Genomic DNA, 22,721 nt, shown 5'->3' on the forward strand with positions numbered 1-22,721 from the left:
GAACAATAGCAGCCACTAGTGGTCAAACTGTAGAAGGACAACAGGAATTCTGACACAGACCTTTATGTGCGAAGGCCAAGGAAGAAACCATTGTTGAAAAAAAGACATAAAAAGGAAGGACTGATCTTTGCCAAAAGCAACAGTTTGCTTACAGACAGCGCAATGAAGCTTATAAGGAAAATAACACTTTACCAACAGTTATCCATGGTGGAATATCCATAATGCTGTGGGGTTGCTTTGCTGCGTCTGGTACTGGAGGCCTTGACCGTATCACAGGAATCATGAAATCAGAGAATTATCAAGAGATTTTAGAGTGAAATGTCCTACCCAGTGTAAGAAAACTTGGTTTGAGTCGAAGATCATGGGTCCTCCAGCAAGACAATGATCCAAAGTACACATCCAAAAGTACACAGGAATGGTTGAAAAAGAAAAAAATGAACTGTTTTAAAATGGCCAGCAATGAGTCCTGACCTCAATCCCATTGAAAATCTTTGGGGTGAGCTGAAATCTGCCATTGGGAAAAGAACCTTGCAAACATTCAAGAGCTTGAACAAACTGCAAAGGAAGAGTGGGAGAAAATTCCAGCTGAGAAGTGCAAGAAGCTTATAGATGGGTATGCAATCAAATATTAATTAGGGGTGCCTTTATTGCTGCACATGCTGTTTCTTCTGATTCTTCTTTGAAATTGCAACATGGAAGTTGAAAAACAATATTTTATTGTTGTATTACTTTGGACCACTAATTAAAAAATCCTGAGACTATAACTTTGGTACATTTCCATTTATTTGTGAAGATATTGTACAGTCTATGAGAAAAATGAAGGGGTGCCAATAATGTTTAACAGCACTGTACGTAGCCAATCGTTTAAGCATGGGATCGGGCAATGTAAATGGGTCTTTAGTTTTACACTAGCGCAAGATCCTCACCTTTTGCAGGTCATGAGCTACTTGCTTCATTCTCCATTCCCACGTTCTCTAATTATTTTGGACTCAATGCTAATGAATCAAATTTGTCTGACTAATTGGTTACCATATAGGCCTTTTCCCCCCACAGCAAAATATTCTTTCACATAATAAAAAAAAGGGAAAAGAAATACCTCTTTATTATTTTTATCACTCTGTAACAGCATTAATCATTAATTGCAACTGTACCCAAGGACAAGCCTGTCATTAAAATCCAAGAATGCCAAATAGGCAAAAGACTAAACATTTACTGAACATAAAGCAAGACACAATGCAAAACAAAAGCCTGCCAGTAATATATCAAGCAATCTGTAAACCAGAGTAATAAAATGAGACAGAAATGGCATCAAATGTTTTGTGCCCCCATTAATGTTTATTTTCTACTTCCATGCCTCCAATGAAAGCGGTTACAAGGGGTCCCAAAGAGAGGGCTGCCCTTCCTGGGTGAGCTGGGTCTCACAATTGCTGGTAAACTTTGTAATGGTTCGATAAGCTTGAGTGCCTTGGATTTAATAGAGCAGAATATAATAGAGGCAGTTCAGTCAGTGTTTGGATGGGAGGTAGAGACCACTCGGGAGATGCGGTAGACTGGAAAAAGGATGATTCAGATCTTTGTACCACAAAGCTGTCAGCCTCCGAGGACAGTCAGCAGCACATATCCTTTTATTAAAATTTTTTAAAAAGTACTGATTTTAATCAGTATGCCCCTGTTTATGGCAGCTAGAGAATACCCCAGAAATATAGTCCTTGAGCTGTCCTTTAGTCCTCACTGTCGTTCGAAGCCTCTTTTGCAGATTTCCTCAATTTTACAGTAAAAAAATGAGGCATGTTGCAATATTTTCTTTGGTAGTGTTTCTGACACCATGCTAGAACTTCATCCCCCCCCCCCCCCCCGATGTAGTCAATGTTGGTCCATCAGGCACCACTGGTGTCAGTCATGTGATGGATCGGTCACTGCATAAATTCAGGGTTTTTTCCTGATCTTATTACTAATGTGAAAACAGCCCAAGCTGTGCAGAAGACAGCCGATGTATAAAAGGCATAAGTAGTTCTAGAAATAAAGAAATTGTCTACGATTTTTATTAATGTACTAAAATCAATTCTTGATGAGATCTCAACACAAGACCATGTAGATTAACAATAAATTAGTCTTTAAACTGAGTCAAACACCTTCCTTAAAAATGATGATCATTGTGAGTGCAACTAAATAGATTTCTTTTTAGGATTTTTTGGGCTTGTTCAATAAGTAACATTATAAAATATGTTAATATATTTAATATTTTTCCACAGGATAGGGGATAAATGTATGATCGCTGGGGATTTGACTGCTTGGAACTCCACGATTGCGAATGAGTGACCACTGCTCTATCCACTTCTAAAGGGACAAACGTAGATAAAAGTTATGATAGTCGAGAACTTCTATGACTAAGGACGGAAGCATGTACACAAGATATGGATATCCTGTTTGTCTGGTATTTTAGGAAATAAATGTTGATGTTAACTACTTCTGGATGAGTCGATGGATTATTTATTTTTTACCAGTCCCATGGTAATGTGAGGAGCAGAGGTCATGCGTGAGCACTGGCACTCCATTCACACATGGGACTTTGCGACTCATGCTTTATTTCTGTGTCTGCAGCCCCTATACAGACTAATATTAACCCAAGGTGATAGAATAAAAACAAACCTTGGTAAGTAAAATCTTGCAGCCATATTTCATCCTTCCGTCCGTCCCTAACTTCTTGCAATCCTTGGCGGAGGGTGTTGTACATGAGGTGAGGTACAGATAGCACAGAGTATGACTGTAGGATCACACTACGTAGGAATTTTTGTAGTCTGTTACCATTGGTCTGTATAGGAGCCACATACAAAAAACAATAGGATATTTTACATCAAAACTATTAGCAAAGTTGCTTCAATTTCTTACTTTAGATGCACTGAACAAAAACAAAAAACTTTTTGTGCATAAACCTTAAAATCATCTCATCTTATTCAACCTACTTAGGTTAGAGCTAACTCTTCTGTCCTCGCTCATCTTTTTCCCCTTCTCTTCTCTCTAACTTGCCTTCTTCTACTTCATATACAATTTAGGTTCCCCCCTAAAGCCACCAGTTTCATACATCCATGTTTTATGGACCAAGCAGGGGCAGACATACCGTTGGTGTAACGAGGTAAAGGAGCTCACTTCTGTCTCCAAATCAGCTTCTGTCACAGACACATAGCAGGGTGCATTATGACGAGCTATTGGACTACAAAGGGCCCACATATACTATTTTTTTGCCTGTGTCCAACCCTGGGTCCGAGTACAGACCACGATACACAGATCAGCAGGAGGTCTCCTGACCTGAAAGTAACAGCCTCATAGGCACATATGAGACTGTCAAATTCGGGTCAGGAGACCCCTGGCCGGTCCATGTATTGTGGTCTGAGTACGGATGTGTGAAACTGTCCCAAATCGTCTTTTATGGGAGCACTGATACATTTACTTTTAGAAAAGTCTGGAAATGTGGTTGCTACAATGCTACACGCCTCTTGATAAAGCGATCTACGCGAAACGCGCGTCGAGGCTTGCGGGCTCTACACCTGTTCTCTCCTGCCTTACTAGTTTACCCTCCTGTTCTCCCTGCCCCTGGTACTTATATTTATATTGGTGAGTTATTTGCAAATATAGTAATTGTATGTGCTGGATGCTCTCTGAATGCTTCATGTTTCTAAGATAATTGTATATGTATTTTGTATCTAGACTCTCTTTGACCTTTGGAGTAATGGACTCCTTGCTCCCAATTTCAGTGTACCATTATCCATGTAAGCCTGGTCATCTCTGCACCTTGGGAGAATATTTCTACTGATGGTCTACTTTAGGATTTCTTCCTTGATTACCTTTTTCTACTAGTCTGTATGTTCTCCCTCGCTGCAGCGTGACTTTGGCCGCTTTTTCTACTCTTCATTTTTTGATACGTTCCGCAACTCATATGTATTTGTAATTTACACTTTTTAATGTGATTTTTCAATATTTAATAAAGCTTTTTCTATTTACGCCGTATACTCGATTTCCTCTAGTTTTTTGTATCTATTTTTGAGTTGGCTATTTATCATGGGTATGGAGGATACGTTTTTTTTCTTCTATACCTGATACCCATAATATTATTTATGTTGGTTGATTTGTTTAGAAAATGCTACATGCTTGTATCATTACTTCCTTCTCTTCCCTGGTAGTTTTTCCCCATTTGTTTTCTCCATGCTTTTGGGCTAGTGTAAATTCCCAAATATTTCTTTGCTCACACTAGAACTTGTTATGTTGGATTCTATAAAACATTAAACGAAGATTAAAAATGAGATATAAAAAAAAAAACACATTGTCATAAACCTGTTGTCCTACATACCAACTGACTTACTCCGCTAATTATGTGACAAGCCCGTCTGATATTATGACTAATTACTGGTAGATATATAGTTAGAGAACCGCATTGCCACTGTGTGAGCTTTAGGGCTCGTATAAGCAATAACTTCCTCCCTCCATACATGTTGATAATAATCAGTGATCAGTGTCCCGAAACAGATGCCCACAAAGTCCCAAGCCAAGTTTTATTATGTAGGAAACACAAATTAAAATTAACAGCGACAGAACTATTAATTAAGGCGGACATATTCTTCTAAATAAGGCCTTGGCAGAGTACAGCAGCCTACTTATCTGGGTACAACAGCGATGAAGTAAAGTCTACGAATTATCATTCCTACCATAGTCATTATTGTTACATCACGGCCAAAAATATCTGCAAGCGACAGTACCGATTTAGAATTAACCAACTTGGGAAAACAAATATTTTTCTCTCTGATCTACCCCATTAACAAGTCTTTTCAACTCTATCGAAAGTACTTGTTCAAAATCTAAGATGGCAGGAAGACGACTGGATGCGAAAAAGATGCTTAGAGTAGATGCTCTTCAGAAACACCAAGAATAATAGTATCCGCCAAGCAGGAGGAATGTAATAGGATTGCATACCAATGTGATTGGCCATTCACCACTCTGCATTTTTATTTTTTGCCTGTCTGCTCTCCTGCCGTCAGGTTTTCTGTAAATGGATGAAAACCTTCTCAGTTCCCAATAAATGCCACCGACAGTCATGGTAAAAAGTGTTGGCACCCTTTAAATTGTTCCAGAAAATTAAGTATTTCTCCCAGAAAATTATAGCAATTACACATTTTGTTATACACATCTTTATTTTCTTTGTGTGTATTGGAACAACACAAAAAAAAACAAGAGAAAAAAGCCAAATTGGGCATAATTTCAAACAAAACCCCAAAAATGGGCAGGACAAAATTGTTGGTACCCCCAACTTAATATTTGGCTGCACACCCTTTGGAATAAAGGGTCTCTCATATTTGAAGACGCCTTCTCCCAACAGAAATTTTAAGATCTCTCCACAGGTGTTCAATGGGATTTAGATCCGGACTCATTGCCGGCCACTTCAGAACTCTTATCTGTCCACAAGATGCTTTCCCAGAAGGATTTTGGCTTGCTCAGGTACATATTGGCCAACTGCAGTCTAGCTTTTTATGTCTCTGTGTCAGCAGTTGGGTCCTCCTGGGTCTCCTGCCATAGCGTTTAATTTAATTCAAATGTCGACGGATAGTTTGCGCTGACACTGATACACCCTGAGCCTGCAGGACAGCTTGAATTTTTTTGGTACTTGATCGGGGCAGCTTATCCACCATCTTGCGTCGCAACCTTTCATCAAGTTTTCTTATGCCGTTCACATCTGGGGAGATTAGCTACAGTGACATGGGTTGTAAACCTCTTGATTATGTTGCGCACCGTGGACAAAGGAACATCACGATCACTGGCGATGGACTTGCAATCTTGAGATTGTTGATCTTTTTCAACAATTTTGGTTCTCAAGTCCTCAGACAGTTTTCTTCTCCTCTTTCGGTTCTCCATGCTTAGTGTGGCACACACACAGACACACAATGCCAAGATTGAGTCAACTTCTCCTCGTTTTCATCTGGTTTCAGGTGTGATTTTCATATTGCCTACACCTGTTACTTGCCACAGGTGAGTTTGAACGAGCATCACATGCTTGAAACAGTTGTTTACCTACAGTTTTGTAAAAAGGCTTCCCAATTTTGTCTGGCCCATTTTGGGGGTTTTGTGAAATTATGTCCAATTTGCCTTTTTTCCTGTTTTTTTTGTGTTCTTCCAATACACACAAAGGAAATAAACGTGTATAACAAAACGTGTAATTGCAATAATATTCTGGAGGAAATACTTCATGTTCTGGAACAGTTTCAAGGTTGCCAACCCTTTAGCCATGACTGTATATTAAACAGACAAGTAAACTGCAGCTGCACCCCCCTCCTCCCTCTCTCTGCGAATGTGAAGCTGAATGCTGTGGGTGGAGCAGAAGTGGGAAGACAAAGTTGGCTCAGAGTGATAAGAATAGCGCATGCATTACTCTCAAAGCGTGGAAAGGACTTTTTTCAAAAGGCAGGGATAAATGTAAAAAGACCCCTATAACAAGGGATGACTGCACTGTATATATATCACTCACAAGTGTGCAGGAGAGAACTTGCAGTACCTTTCACAACCACTACACGTATGAGCCCTGCCACACCATTCGCACACAGGTCTCTGTGACTCTTAGCCTAGGTGACCACAATAATGACGCTTTAGTGCTGTGTATGGCACTGTGCCATTTCCTTTAAATCAGCTGACTGCTGGAAGTTGGACCTTCACCTATCTGATATCATCATCAATATTAAACTCCTTTACAACCTCTTTAAATGAGCCTGCTGCTATCGCCTCTTTGCTAGGACACTATCGAAGGATTTGTGGTTTTCAAGTCTCGACAGGTCAGAGCACTTGGCGGCACAAATTAGACCTATGCAATACAGGGCAGATGGTTTTAATGTTATAGCTAATCAGTTTCATCTGTCTCATCTTTAGCTGGATTGTGATTTTACTATAGTGAGTACAGGATGTGCCGATGCTATGAAATACATACATGTGGCAATTTAGACCTCGAAATTAGGTCAGTAGAACCACGACTATAGTTGTCCTTGGAAGTTTAGAAAGGTATCCTTATACATGAATAACTAACGTTTATATGGCCTGTGCCCCTATACAAGCGATGTCTATGGGAAGTATATATAAGTATTCCTCATCAGTGACACAGGCCATGCTAAATTAAATGTTTTATTACTACTGCAGAAATTAATTAGTCCAGAAATATCAGAGGCTTTAATAAACAGAAATAAAGACTCAGCAATTATACTTCCACCCTGGCAGGACACGCAGGTTATTTCAGATACACACTCCGTGCACAGAACAAGACGCACCAGATTTTGAGTTTCGACTGCCTCCAGCAATACAGGTAAACAGGATAGAATAAATGATGCAAGCTTATTGAGTAATACATAATCTAATAAACATATAAAAAAAATCAGCGCATAGGAAAAAAAAAATGCTGATCTGGCAGGAATAGGAGAAGAGAATGTTCTTGTTTGGCGAGTCTTCTTCACTTATATATTAGGAAATTGAGCTCTTATCTTTCCTGTAAATGCATATACTAATGTGGATAAGTTAAGGCTCACTGAAAAGGGCTCAAACGTTACTTTTACAACAGTGTATACAGAAATTCTTTGTTTGTATTGTTGGTTTATGTCTATGGTCAGAGGTCCACAAAATGTAATTTCTTCTAAACAGTAAAACAGGCCTATAGGCCCTCCAAGACATGTCTGCGTAAATAAATGGCGATTCTGGAGCACTTTTCTAAGAATTATGAATTGTATTGGGTCATTCCTGTTATTATGCATGGAAATGTATGAATAAATTCACAGCTAGGTGTTCCAATTCATCTTGTTAATAAATATGTCTCTACATCAGTCTGATAACAGACTGAAAGTGTCAAACAGTGTAGATAAAAGTTGGCAAAACCAGCTGATTTTGGCAGGATTGGTTGGTCATTTAATGTGTAATGTCCAGATTGCCTTCCAACATATTATCGGACGGACGTAAGGATCAAGAAGTTGGAATTTAATTGCCCCATCCTTTTGTTAGGCGGGGGAGATAAGCAGCAGGTAGAGGAGTCCTTGAGCGTCTCTTGGCCGAGCCAATCATCTGTACATGGGTCATTCACAAAAAAATGTAGGTTAAGTTGACAGCTATCTAATGTGTACGGCCAGCTTTACTAATGTAAGTGATCGATTTTAATGATGCATTTCCAAGAGATCTAAAACAGAAATGGCACATTTATGAAAAAAAAAAGCTCAAAAATTCAAATGTTATAGGGGACAAAAGCATTTACCAAAACAAACATGTCAGCAAAGTTGAAAAGAAAAAAAAGACTAGAGATCTACTATTGAGAAAATAAAATGGTATTTTCAAGCATAACTCTGCAGCTCAAAAAGCCTTGAAAGTCCTTATGTTCATAAAGTCACCTTTATCTGCATTGTAATTTTTTTTTCTTTTACAGCGGAGGGGTTTTGTTCCACTCTTTTTTTTTTCTCACCCATCATAAGGCATCCTTTGTCTGGTATGTGGCCCCATTCCAGATTCACAGTGCACAAGGCTCTGGCTCACAAAGATGAGAAACAAATGGTGAAATTCACCATCTGATCACATTCTCTGCTGCAGTTTTCTAGAATCCATACAGAGACTTACAATCTCTCTGTGCTCTACCACACACTGGGTGACATTTACACACTTTGCTGTCTGCTTAAATTTACATACATAAACTTTAAAAAAAAAAAAAAAAACATCCTGCATTGGCAGGTGAATTGTGCCTGTATCTTCATGGGAACCTGTCATCAAATGTTACCCCCAAAAAAGTGGTCCTACCACACTTCAGGTCATGTTAAAACCTTTCTAAATCTACAGCCATTTTTCCTCTGTGCATATATATGTTCTACGTACAGAGCTTTCATTTGTAAGTGAACCCTCCTGTAATAGGTGTCATCCACTGTCTTCTGTAAACGGTGACCGCCACATGCACAGTAGGGAATTGAAGCCTCGGCTACCATACTTGCCGGGCGCAGAGCACTTGCATCTCTGTACGACCAAAGATGTATTGCGCGGATAGGAGAGGTCTTGCTGCTAGAATCCCCACAGATCACAAGAAAAGGGGGTCTTGTCTTCTATGTTAGAATGAAGCGAAGTTCGTACACACCCGATGTACAGGATTGACAAAGATAGCCAGTATCTGTACCTGGCTATTATCAGTACCAACCACAAAGAGGGACGACTATTGTTGGGCTTTGGTCCCAGTTTCAGATATTTATCATCTATCCAGTTGATAGGTACAAAAGTCTTGATTGTTCGACAAACCAATTTCTAACTTTACCCTATAAAAAAGAAGCATTTATATCACAGGTCAAAACTGGCACAGAGCTTGTGTGCTCCCTTCTACAAGTTTTATTTTAGATTTGAACACTTTTATTATGAGTTGACCATTATCTAAAAAATAAATATGTAGCAGACACAAAAGCAAAGTGTTCCTTTTCTTTCTTTTATTTATTTATTTTTTTATACAACTCAAAACTTGACCCTGTTACAGCAGTAATAAATCTGCATACATGTCGGCAAGTGGCATTTAAAGGTCACCGAAACAAAAGTCATGTGATTCTTCTGTCAAAAATGAGAAAATGTGTCCCTGTAAGTCTGTGTTTTGTCTAACAGAATATGAACCTGGCACAAAGTCTTAAGTTTCTTATCTTTTAAAGGTTTTTTTTTCCCGCTTACTTGTTTTTCAAAACTGACAATTAAAAGTTACTGCTGCTTTAAGGGTTATCTTAGAGGTTTTCCTAAGTCTTAATCCATCTAGTAATGCAGAGATTTAGGGTCAGGAAGAAAAAAAAAAAACACTATTACTTGGCAGATTTATCATTCCAAGGGCAGGAAAAGCTGGGAGAGAACTACTGGCATTTATGCTGGTTGTCTCCCAGATTCACAGAAACAAATGTACAGGGGTCTGCTTTAGACAAACTGTAGAAACTCCCCCCACCCAGCCTTTAATTGCTAGATCAGAAAGCCACAGCTTGCAATAAAGGGACACCCCAATTTCAGTGAGTGTTGTGTCAGGTCTTTCTTTCCCTGCAGAAGTGGATCACAAAAATCTAAGGCAGGGTTCAGCAACCTGCAGCTGTTCTCGGTGTCGGCGACCGGAGCTGCTCAGTCTTCGGATAGTGGCTACGGCAAAGTGCTGCACATCCTTCTCCTACTGATTTGAATAGGAGGCGTATGTGCAGTACCAAGCCACAGCAACTTTGGATAGGTCATCAATGATAAAGTAGTGGACAACCTCTTTAAGCTTAGGTGCCACAAAGACACAAACAATTCACAATAAAAATAAAGTAGTACTCCAAGGTTTTTCCCACTCCATTCTGTCACTATTTGGCAGTCACCATGGCCTGCCGTGTCTCCAGAATTTTCTCCCACCGATCACATATGGGACGTCATTGCACCGGAGTGTTGTTTCCATTTTTTCCTCATTTGTATATCATTAACATGTCTATCCATCCTGTGATTTCCATCATTCAACGACTTTTCCCTCTTGGTGTTGTAATTTCAATGTTGAGGAGCATATCATTCAACTTGCCTTACCTTACCTTAGCATTATGCAGTTGTTCCTTTCTATCTCAAAATTCGCGATTTCCTTCTCTTCTGTTAGGTCATCATGTGCTCACATGGTGACCCCACTGAGAACTATATGGCTTTATGTTCTGTGAAAGGGGTCATCATATCAGGCACCAGAATGTCCTGTGTGATGTAACTCCATCGACTGTACCACTGAAGTTCTCCACAGTAGGGGGGACAGAAGCTACTATCTAGGGTAATGATGATGACTGCACAGCTCCTGTCACGCAGTTGTAATATAGGAGTTCACAGATCAGTTTCCCTGACTGTATACTGATAATCTTTTAGTTTATTTAGGAGAATATAGAAGGAAGAATAATAACAGTCCCATCCCAGCAGATAGAGATGGGACTGGCTATTGCTGGTCATGGAATGCTGTACTGATGCAACATGGGATTGATAAACGAACATAGAGGAATAACATGTAGGATGAGAGCTAGAACGAAGCAGAAAAGGCAGAAAACAGGAGGTTGACCATCATGTAAATAAGTGTAAGAGACGTGCAGTGTGTGACAATCAGGTGGGGGCGTACAGTTATAAAAGAAAAAAAACATTATTGCTTCTTTAAGGCTGTACTGGGGCCAACATGACCTTACTGCTTCATTATGAAAGAGAAAGGCCGGCCCGACAAAACTCTAATCCAAGTAGTAGCAGCTGTCAAGTAGCATCTTCCATTGAGGCCGCACAAAAGTTGTAATAGCGCTGCAAATGTACTGAGACTTGTGGCAGCCAAGTCTAATCATGGGGTCTGCAGCAAAAATGGTGTTTTTTTTTTTATTTATTTTTCTAATTAAATTTTATACAATGAATAAACTATGAAAATTAAACATCTTAATTTACAAAACACAAAAGCTTACTCAATTTAATTGTACAGATGTGTCCTAAATAGCAATCACTGGTAGTATCAAAAAAAAAAAAGAAAAGAAATTATTGTGCTCTTTTACAAACCCTGGCCTAACTTGCAAGGGAAAGTCAAGCTTAACAGCAGGACATACAACCGCAGAACACAAGACAATAAAACAGCTCTTTCAAAGCAGGACAAAAAGCATCACACAAGGCATTAATAGGCTTAACCTACAGCATTGCTCTCACCAGTGTGGGAGATGTTTAGGACTAATAAGAGTGAATATTTTGTAGTTGTCTTTGGTTACAAAACATTGTAGCTACATTCACTAAGTTATTAAGGGGATTTGCACATTTGGACATTCTCTCCCCCTTAATTTTCTATCCACCATATGGAGGAAAGGGGCATCTCTCCCGCGGGACATCTAGGTTACCTAGTGCCAGAATATACTGTTTATCTGAAGGCAGCTGTTTCAGCTCACAGTGCATTAGCGCAACAGACAACAATGGACATTTTTTCTGTTCTCAGACCTACACAGATTGTGTGCAGCGGGTTGCCACCGCTCTGCTGTCCGGTGAGGGTGGAGGAAACCACTGTCCAGGAGGGCACTGACTTCTATTAATAGCAGATGTGTAGTGGACATCCAGGATGTCTTTTCTCCCGGAGGAGGTTAAATTATTGTGCTGCTGTTAGACGAAGACGCCTGGCACACTGGCTGGTGCGTACAAGTCTGCTTCTCTCTATAGGAGAGGTCAATGAGTTTTTGGAAGGCAATATTTCCTAATAAATGATAGGCCGTCACTGACTGCACACAGCAAAAAAAAAAATCTTTTATTATATTTTTTATATCACATGTCTGACCTGTCCATTCCTGACTCCAATTCAAAGGGGTTTGTTAATAGACCGGAACAGGAATGCAGCCAGCTGAACTCTTTGGGATCTCCCCAAAACTAAAGGAAAATAAATGCATGAATTAGATAGAGACGGATGCAGATATTGATGCGTGTGAGGCTTTATTGGATAAACAGACTGAACAGGTCTCTTTCTAAGGTCTATCCATGGAAGCAATGGGAATCTCATTACTCAGTGACAAAAATAAGACCCTTAAAATGGGATTGTCATGTCAAGAATTAATTGTCCCGGCTCAGGACCCCCCAATATGACACAGAGTAAAAAGCTGCTTAATGGAAAGTGGCTCTCACATTAGCTGACCGCTCAGCATGCAATTTCCGCATGCAATTTCCGCATGCAGAATCCAATATGTCTTGCTGGCCATAGCTTCCACTGGTTGAAACAGCGTTTTGCCCGAGTTGACAAGAGCTGGAAACCATAACTGCTCCTCTATTAAATGGAATACAGTTCACCACCTTCTTGTTGCCCTCCTGGAGTCCTATGAATGATATACACAGGCTCAGGAGTCATCAGTATTTACAGTCCTGCTCATCGTTATTGGCACCCATGAAGTTTAAGTACATAATGTGGAATATCTCCGGAAAAAAATGAATCAAGTGAAACTGTTTTTTTGTATAGAGCACTCGTGTTAAATACAAAAGAGCAAATGATAAACAATAATTTAAAATAAAAAAACAATTGGGAGGGAAAAATAGAAAAACCTAAAGCTTGCTGTGTCACTGGTATTGGCACCCTTTTCATTAATTTAGAATGGAAACACATTTTGACTCGACTGTGGTAAATCACAAAAGAGAGTCGCGTGTGATTAATAGTTGGTGCCCATGTGACATGAATTAGCCAATAAATGATGACTTCACTGTTTTAAAAAGCCACATGGTAGGCCTTGTTCCTCTGTCACAACGGTGAAGACAAAGGAGCTGTCTGAGGACATCAGAACTGCTATTATTAGCAAACACCAGACTTCCAAAGGGTATAAGGCCATCTCCAAAGACCTTGGTATCCAACTTTCAACAGTGCGCAATATTATTAAGACGTTTGCGAAGCATGAAACCATCAAGAACCTCCCTGGATGTGGGGGAAAGAGGAAAATTGACAAGAGATGACTTCAAAGGTTGATGTGAATGGTGGAAAAAACACCACGTCAAACATCCAAAGACCTGAAGGCCAAGCTGGAACAGTCTGGGGTCATGGTTTCAACAAGTACCATACACCGCAGAGCTTGTTAAGGCCAAGGAAGAAACCATTGCTGAAGAAAACATATAAAAAGGAAAGACTGAGATTTGCCAAAGAGTACCTTGACAAACCACAATCCTTCTGGGAAAATGTTCTGTGGACAGATGAAACAAAAATAAGCTTTCTGGCAATGCAAAGCAACAGTCTGCTTACAGACCGCGCAGTGAAGTTTATAAGGAAAAAAACACCTGACCAACAGTTAAGCATGGTGGAGGATCCATAATGCTGTGGGGATACTTTGCTGCATCTGGAACTGGAAGGGTGTGCAACCAAGTATTAATTAGGGGTGCCTTTATTGCAGCACATGCTGTTTATTCTGTTTCATCTTTGAAATTGCAACATGGAAGTTGAAAAACAATATTTTATTGTTGTATTACTTTGGAACAATAATTGAAAAATCCTGAGGATATAACTTGGGTATATTTCCATTTATTTCTGAAGCTATTGTAGTCTATGAAAAAAAATTAAGGGGTGCCAATAATGGTGAGCAGCATTGTATTAGCTGGTTGACCAATACTGTTCAATTCCCGTAGCCCCACCGGCTGCCAGTATTCTCCCTATCCATACTGATAGGGAGGAAGTGGTCAGTCAGTGACGGGGAAGATACCTCAGCTCATGAATACCAAAGACCCCTTTCTTACAGTGAAGATGTGAGTACTATAACAAAGTGTAAATGTCACAAAAATTCCACTGCTGGCAGACAAAAGAGACAGTGCTGAAATCATCATTATCACTAGCATAAAACAACAGTGAATAGCAGCGGATGAATTCACCACATCACATTTTTGGCACAAATCAACTGATCGTTCACTAATTGTTGCTAAATAATCATCAGCTTAAATCAGCACAAATGGCCATTCCAGCCAACTTTTAACTTATGTGTATCACATTTACCCAAAAAAATCTCTCCATAGTCCTGCACCACCCTCCCTCATCTCCGTTTACCACCCTACCCTTCTTTCCAGTGATGCACCACCCTCTATCTCCTCCCTAATCTCCGTCTATCATCCTACCCGTCTTCTCGACAGTGCTGCACCATCCTCCATCTCCTCCCTCATCTCAGTCTACCACCCCATCCATCCTCTGCACAGTACTGCACCGCCCTCCACCTCCTCCCTGACCTCCTTCTACCACCCTACCTATCTTCTCCACAGTGTTGCACCGCCCTCCATCTCCTCCCTCATCTCCGTCTACCACCCTATCAGTCCTCTTCACGGTGCTGCACAGCCCTAAATCTGATCTTCATCTCAGTTTCCAACCTTACCCATCCTCTCCACAGTGCTGCACCATCCTCCATCTTCTCATCAAATCCGTCTACCACCCTACCTGTGTTCTCCATTCTGCTAATAATCTATAAACAACATTCTCCATAATCCGCACCTGCCGTTTTCATCTTCAAGACTTCTCTCGTGCTGCGCCATCTCTCTGAAATACACTATCTCAGACAATCCGTTTTTAATTTCTTGCGTCCACAGATTTAAGCAAGCCCTAAAGATGCATCTTTTTAGGGTGGACATCACCTTGCTAATCCATAATGAAATGTAATTGGAAATCCTGTTTTTTTTTCTATAAACAGCCTTTATAAGTGCACCATGCACACAACACATAAACTACATCCACATGCTGACTGCAAGAATTTGGATTCTCTACAGGCCTGGTTATAATCCCATCGTCTGAGTCTTTGTGTAATAATTCAATTATTAGCATTATACTAGGGAATGTAACAGAAGGTGATACCCTAATATTTCCAGTGACTACACTTTATACTACCAATGAAGAGAAATAAACTGCGTAAATTAACGAATGAGAGAAGTTTTCCTGCACCCTAAGACGCCTGCACTAAAAAATGACACGGGAATTTCAATCAATGTGTGTAACCAGTCACTTTACAGTCATGTGGGAGGGTGGTGAGGAATGTTGACCGGACAGAAATCAATGTAAACCTGACTACTAAAATAACAACCTCAATGTAAGTTAAATAGGATGAATAGCTGCAGACTGTGAGTGAAAGGTCTGAGATTTATGACAATGTTAGGGGGGATTGCAGAGATGTATCTGCTGTCAACTAGAGCTGGCATAGTCTGCTTAAATTTCTCATAAACCCACTGGTTCAACATACATGCCTCCTTTCCAGTAAGCATGCACTGGCTGTGAGCTCATCCTGCTCATAGATAGATCTGCCCTGACACATAGGATGTCTCAGGATTTATACTCAGACACACAGAGGGGTGTCCCCGGGCACTGCCTGCTGTGGAGATGCAGCACACAGCTTCACACCCGGTGACTCGAGGGATAAAGACCCAGCTGTCACACACAGATAGCGGGGCTCAGTGCTCCCTATTAATAGGCCCCCGTGGCTGCAGTGAGGTAACCGTGGTATTTTTGGGATGCGCTTGTCAAGAACAAAGTACATCAAAATCCTGACAACTGCCCTTTCCTCTTTGTTCTCCCGGTAATCAACATTGAAGCCACGTTAAACGCACAACTGGTGCAGATCGACGTGACTCTTGTACCCGCTGGTTCACATCCCGCTCATTTATTTATAAAGTCCAGCCATTCTCATATCCTTTTCATACTAATTTACCATATCAGAGAATTTGCTGTAGCTTGTAACATGAGTGTGTGTACAACTGGTTGCCAAGAGCAGTAAAGATGGCATGGCCTGAGCATTAGTCTCCCGCCTTACAGCCAAAAACCCTGTACAAAATGGTGACAATGAGGGTGTGTTTTTTTTATTGCACAAGCTTGTTTATGGAAGGATAGGTGTTAAACAGCCTGTCATTGTTCACCAACCCTTAATAATGTCAATACCAAAGAGTCTGCCAACATCACCCCCCACCACCGAGCCAGGAGGAAACATAAGACAATTCTTCACCCTTCTGCGACCTTTAAGGGTTAGAGGTCAAATACACACAAAAACACAAGGTAATCTCTTCCCCCTTGACGACCCTACGGTAAAAGGTCACCCACACACAGGACACATTTTATCTCAGGCAATAAGAGGGCTTCTGAAATGGGGGTCACAGCACTGCCCGAGGGGCTCATGACAGGGAGAGGTCAGAAAAGAAATGGTGTAAGGTGCAGGTGTCCCTCTGTAAAGTAATACCTTTACTACTAGACTGAACGTGTACCCTTTCCACAGCGGGCAGGTGCCGGTCATTTTATACAGGTAAAGTCTAAAGTTATATTTTTACGCTTTCCAAGAAATATTGCAAGTTATAGAACAGCAAGCGGTGGCATCAATAACAAATCCCTTATATAATATTATTATTGTCGCATTTGCTGCTGTAGCAAAGTAAAAAAAATGACAGCGTTCACATGGGAAATTCCAATTCCTCCCACCCCTTTGGCTTCCCTGCTATCGACTGGCAGACTGCAGACAAATTTATGACAGTCTGGGTCCCATTCACACATGACACCACTGCTGCATGCCACAATGAATTGTCTGCTGATGAATAGCAAGATGCAGAATAAGTCTAAAGAGACCATTATACGATTGGACTGGTTAAAGTGTCTGCAAAAAAATTAAATAAACATATCTGTATAGATATAAACAAACCCATCTCTCATAAATATGTCTAAACTGTACAAGGAAAACAGCAAAGAGATTGTGTCTAGAATCGGACTAAGGCAAGGAAAGCTTTAAGATGATAAAATAAGCATTACTTACCTGTTGGAGCCGCTGCATCTCTCCACTGCTCCTCTATGGTCTTTGTTTACACGGCTGCAGCGGAGACGTTCCATTTACAACAGGTGACTGCTGCAGCCAATCAGGCCAGTGTCTGGCTGCAGCAGTCGTGCTTTGTAGACGTGACGTCACCATTGCAGCTCTGTAAACAAAGTCAGGAAGCAATGAAGAGGCAGCTATTAAGTAATGATGATTTTTATAAAAAAATAAATAAAATAAAGCATCTCCTGCCTTTGATCTAGTTTGGCCTTATCCTGGACTACCCCTGTAGGTAATTTAGCAAATGGTGGGAGTCAGGAAGCCCCCATAAAAATTAGGCTGTCGGTCGATCCCGCTGATATGGGCGGGTTCGGACGACATTAATCTGACATATGGTGGGGCCTAGAGTTTCTCCTACATCAGATTAAGGCCGGTTTCACACATCCATGCATGGACTGGCTGTGGAGTCTCCTCTCCAGCCTCATATCTACCTGGTGAAGCTGTTGTGTTCGGCTCAGGAGACCCATGCTTGGACCACGAAACACAGATGTGTGAAACTGGGTATAAAGTCTACATTTCCCAGAATGCAAATCATCAAATAAAGATCTGTGCAAACACTGGGCCAATAAGGAATACCTGGAGATTTCAGCTCTGAAGCCTGCAGAATTGTAAACACAGTTTTGGAGCACAATACAGGACCAGTACAATATGAGCACTCCACAAAGTTTTTAAAACTTTTACATATAAATTAATTCTACATAAAATATTGCTCCAAGGTAAAGCTTACTCAAATAATTGCAACCGAAAAAGCACAGCTATACAAATCACGCCCATACACGGGCCCCTACAGACTTTCCTTTTCTTTGACTTTTGCAAAAGTAGTAAAATTAATAGGTCTGATCAGTATCCGCAAAAATTCAGCATCATCTTATGGCATTGTTCACACTGACTGTAAACTTGATTTTGGAAAATATCTGCCACTATGATGAATTACAGCAATTTATTCTGGGTAGGAAATTCTGATCCCATCCGAAATAAAGACCTAAAGCATCCTTGTGATATTGGATGGATGATTGTACTACATAAATTGACACAGCAGATGTTGTATAGAGAAGGAAAGAGTTGACTGCCAACACATTGCTTCATAAATCCTCTGAATGTGAATCATGAGTTCATCTTACCTTTGTATGACAGGTAGACACGTGCTGGTCTGGAGGTCCATGTCCTCACAGAAAAGCTGAGAAGCAGCAGGAGTAGAGATGGCAGCGCAGACACCAGCATGTTTCCACTACCCTAGACGCAAGGAGAGAGAGTGACAACACAAAGTTTACACTGGTATTCCCACAGTAACATCACAATAAGGACGCATATCTATTCACTGTCCTACTTTAGATCACCTTTCAGGACAAATAAAAAAAGGGCGTAAATCAAACTGACCGGACGACTCATAGCAGGATATGAGATTTTATTGCTCTAATAGAGAACAAATCTGTAAATGCTCTTATCTAATCTGTCCTGGGTCGTACCGGGAAGTTTCCCTTCCTTCTAGCGAAAAAGGAAAAGTGATGTGGATATTAGTCAAGCTGATAAAAATAAGCATCCCAGAATCGTGAGCAAAAGCAGACAATGAAGAGGAAATCTGTTCATTTGTTTTGTTCCCAGGGCTCATTAAAATATGATCACCTAATGACGGCAGATCGCATAGACTTACGTATATACATGCGCGCTGTTATGTTCCATGCCCTGTGGGAACACAAATGAGTGTTTAGACTAATATCGGAAGCGATAATGTACTCCAGAAGACGCTGCTACTTGATAAATCTTAGAAAGTTTAGCCGCCATGCCCAATCCCCTTTTTTTTCTTCCTCCAGCATCTGCCATTGAGTGCACAGCAAGGAGGTCCCCACACACAGTCTACTTTTATCTCACGTGTCTAGCCAACTTAAGTCCAAAATTCTAGCCCCATCCCAGTATTCACTTTGATTTCAAACTCAAAAGGGCCTTGAAAAGATGAGAAAGGAGGTTATTTATTTGCAAGGTCCTCGACATAATTCTCAATCAATGTTTGACCCTGATGATATTTTACTCAGGGAAAGCAATTCTATTGTGACTAACATTTCTCAATAATCAAGTACCTACCAAACAAGTACCCGCATGGCAGCGAATGGAGCAGGCTTCCGTATAGTAATTATGCGACACTTTATATTACCTTGGCCTTAAAATTACATAGCAGTAATGTAGCTTTTCGGAAGTAGTAACTTATAAGTAAGCAATTTACTTTTTACATTTTTGCTCCAGGCATGGTCTATCTGTTCTTAACTTACAAGGTTCACATCCCAGATTCTTAAACATTTTAGTGCTTGATGTATGAAGACTTGTTATGGTCATTTATTTAAAACTACGATGTATATTTTTATGTCACTATAATTAAAACCGGCCACAGATTAAAGGTTTATCCTAAAAATGTGACCGGCCGTAAAAAAAAAAAACCAAACACATATTTCTTGTGTGGTCGGAGTACAAAAAAGGTCCCGAAAATGGAAACCATGACATTATTCTATAACTAACAATGACCAGGATGTGGTGCCAGGGCAAAGCATTTCTGGGTCAAATTAGGATGCAAATGCACTTTGTCCAAAACAATTGTACCTTCGGCCCAGGGCTTTCAAGGGATTTGTGTGTAAGGGAAGGAGCGTGAGAATATACTGCGGTAAAAAGGAAGTCCTTTATGACAGAGTGTCCTTCAGTAGGATACACAAGGGAGAAAATTTAGATTTCTTATAGGAAATAACTTATTTTTACTCTTAGGAAATAACATTTTTAGATTTGACTGTGTTTGGGATTGCGTGCATTTAAATAGCCTTCATTGTCACATGAACGATGGTTCAGCCAGACCAGACCAGACATTGTGTTTTTTTTCTGGAGACTGACTTGCAAAAAAAAGTTACATTTCTGTCATAGCTTAAAAGGAACTTTCACCATCACTGTGCATAAACTCTGCTCTGATTAAAAGTAACAAAACACATTACAGCATTATCACGGTTGATGACTACAGTACCAGGCGAGGATACCTGCTGAGAAACGCCACTCTGCACGATCCATTATAGAAGCCATTTAGCTCCGATAAACCTATTAGGCATTTAATCTGAAGTTAATGTCTCTGCTTCTCATTATTTTGTGCATGAAAAGATTCTAGGAAACGGCACATTAAGGAGACAATAAGGTTTTTTTTTTTTTAATCAGTCCTCGCATGACTGGGGGAGGTGGGGAAAGGGTTAAGAGCGTAATTGCCCTATTTTTGGCAGAGATATGATTTCAGGGTTTAGAAAAGGAAAGGATGGCGATCTGACAGTTTGGCTTCTCTCGAAAGCAAACCACCACCTCTCAAACCTGGGACACCTCGTACCAGGCACTAGATATGGAGCGGCTCTGTGTTTTCCCATCTCTGTCCAACTTACAAAAGAGGTTGGAAGGGAGGGAGAGAGAGAGAGAGAACGTGCTGGAAGGCAGGGACAACAAGGGGGAACAAAAAAAAATGAAAAGAATAGGGGAAGGGAAGAAAAAAAGAAAGAAAGTGAGAACCAAGGATGGAGGAATGAGGTTAATGAGGAAAACTCAAGAAGACCAGACAGGGAGGAGACTTAAGGAGTGAGAGATGAACTTCTCAATTATAAAAAGGTGAGGGAAGGACAAGTCAAAGGAATGAGACACTGGATAGGGCGTGAATGGAGAAACAGTAAGCAGAAAGTACACAGCAGAAACTACTGTACTATAAGGAGAAGAAACAAAAATCCATATAGTGCAAAGAATTTAAGAATGACACATGGGGAAGCAATGATAGGACATGAATAATACCAAGGTGCAAGGGACGAGACCAATGCACCATGTCACAAGCGTATCATCATCATCATTTACTGACCAAATGCCCCAGTGGTAAATGTTAAAGATATGGATCATAATAAATAAATAATAATAATAATAATATACGAAAGAGAAAAAAAAACATGAAATAAAAAGTCTATATATACAGACTAGAAAGAAAGAGAAAACATTAGATAAAAAGTCGTAGGAAAAACATATACAATACTTGGAAACATTGACGGATAACAGGATGTTTTAGGAGCTTAGAGGAGAGTGGTACATACCTCAGATATGTTCTGGCGAATAAGGATTTGATAAGGGAATAGGAGGCAGATATCTCCAATCAGCTGATATGACTTCGTACCATTTCGAAATGTGCATTACGGGGAGTGTACGTGATCGTTGGAGACAACATGCGAGCGGTCAGACTGACCGGAGGGAAACTGCAGGTGTACTCAGGTGTGTAATCCGTCTAGAGAGAAGTCGCTTTTTTTTTTTTTTCCCGTTGGTCAATCGACTGGTAAGTTGAACACAGGTTAGGTAAAGGATGTCACAGAACAGATAAGCAAGCGAATGGGAGGTAAGGGCTGACAAGTCTGCAGGTGGTTCCAGTCCCAGCTTTCAGAAAAGTCTTGGAGTAGTACAACCCAGCCAGCAATAAACAGGTTACAAGCACAGTCCAGTTTAATACTGAGCCACCGTGTCTGTGCAGTTATGTTGGTAGAGCAAAGTATGACTGTATGAGGGAGGGTCCGGAGTGACAGAACCTGACAGCTCTACTTTCCATTCTGTTGGGAGTGAAAAGGAAAGGGGGAGAGAAACAGTGGAGAAGGGAGGAGGGAGAAAGAAAGGGGGAGAGTGAGAGAGAAGAGGGAACATGGGGGGGTGTTAAAAGAGAGCGAATAAGAGTAAGCAGGGAAGGAGGGACAACCCAGCCAGAGGTATGAGGGAGGAGAGAAGATTAAAGGGAAGGAATAGCATTGGAGCAAACTACCTGATTCCAAATCACAAGTACAAGGAGAACAAGATTATTCATGGAGATAAAGGGCAAACACCTGAGAGACAAAATCAGTCCTCTAAGCGGGGTATTGTTATAGAGGAGCACACAGAGGTTGGAGGAAAAAAGGAGAGCTGGAAGGTACCAGCAAGGCAGTGGCAGCCCTGTGAAGTCTGATCTCTCTAGGTTGCCATTAGCATGCAATTAACCTCTGTCTTGCCCACAACGTAGAAACAGATTGCTGTAATGGAGAGTACTACCCTGCGCACATAGTACATCTAACCATGACAATTAGGCGGAAGATCCAGTCCATTCGGACGCCCTTTAGAAAATATCGCGAATATGCACAAATGAACAACGCTGAATGGATTTATGCACCTTCCTCTTGAGTTCCAAAGGATCCTTTCGATTTTATGGTATTTGTGTGTGTGTGCGGCCCCGTGCCCAAAACATTGCAACTTTTTTTTTTTTATTATTATAGAGTCCCTCTGCATGCCCATGAAAAAAACTCATTAGAAATTCTGTTCTTTGCATGTTCTCGTGACCTTGGCGTGCCCTTTCTGCTTTGTTTTGCCAATCCTCTCCTCTGTCAACCACCCCATTTATATACAGAG

General features: G+C 40.6%; 1 protein-coding gene across 2 annotated transcripts in view; it reads right to left on the bottom strand.

Moving 5' to 3' along the window:
* The window catches only part of LOC141154300 (semaphorin-3F-like), an 85,507-nt gene extending 63,545 nt beyond the window's left edge, over positions 1 to 21,962 (bottom strand). Inside the window, exons 1-3 of one of the 2 annotated variants that reach the window (XM_073639968.1) lie at positions 21,395 to 21,962; positions 18,961 to 18,992; positions 18,431 to 18,542 (exon numbers count right to left, since the gene is read on the bottom strand). In XM_073639968.1, coding sequence (XP_073496069.1) covers positions 18,431 to 18,530 — 100 coding nt within the window. In that variant the 5' untranslated portion in view covers positions 18,531 to 18,542; positions 18,961 to 18,992; positions 21,395 to 21,962. The remainder of the gene's footprint in view (positions 1 to 18,430; positions 18,543 to 18,960; positions 18,993 to 21,394) is intronic. The other variant, XM_073639967.1, reaches the window with a different exon arrangement.
* Between the last annotated feature and the right edge of the window lie 759 nt (positions 21,963 to 22,721).

This window comes from Phyllobates terribilis, unplaced genomic scaffold (assembly GCF_046119375.1).
Source record: "Phyllobates terribilis strain yellow unplaced genomic scaffold, ASM4611937v1 Scaffold_7__3_contigs__length_470593459, whole genome shotgun sequence".
NCBI classification, from domain to species: Eukaryota; Metazoa; Chordata; class Amphibia; order Anura; family Dendrobatidae; genus Phyllobates; species Phyllobates terribilis.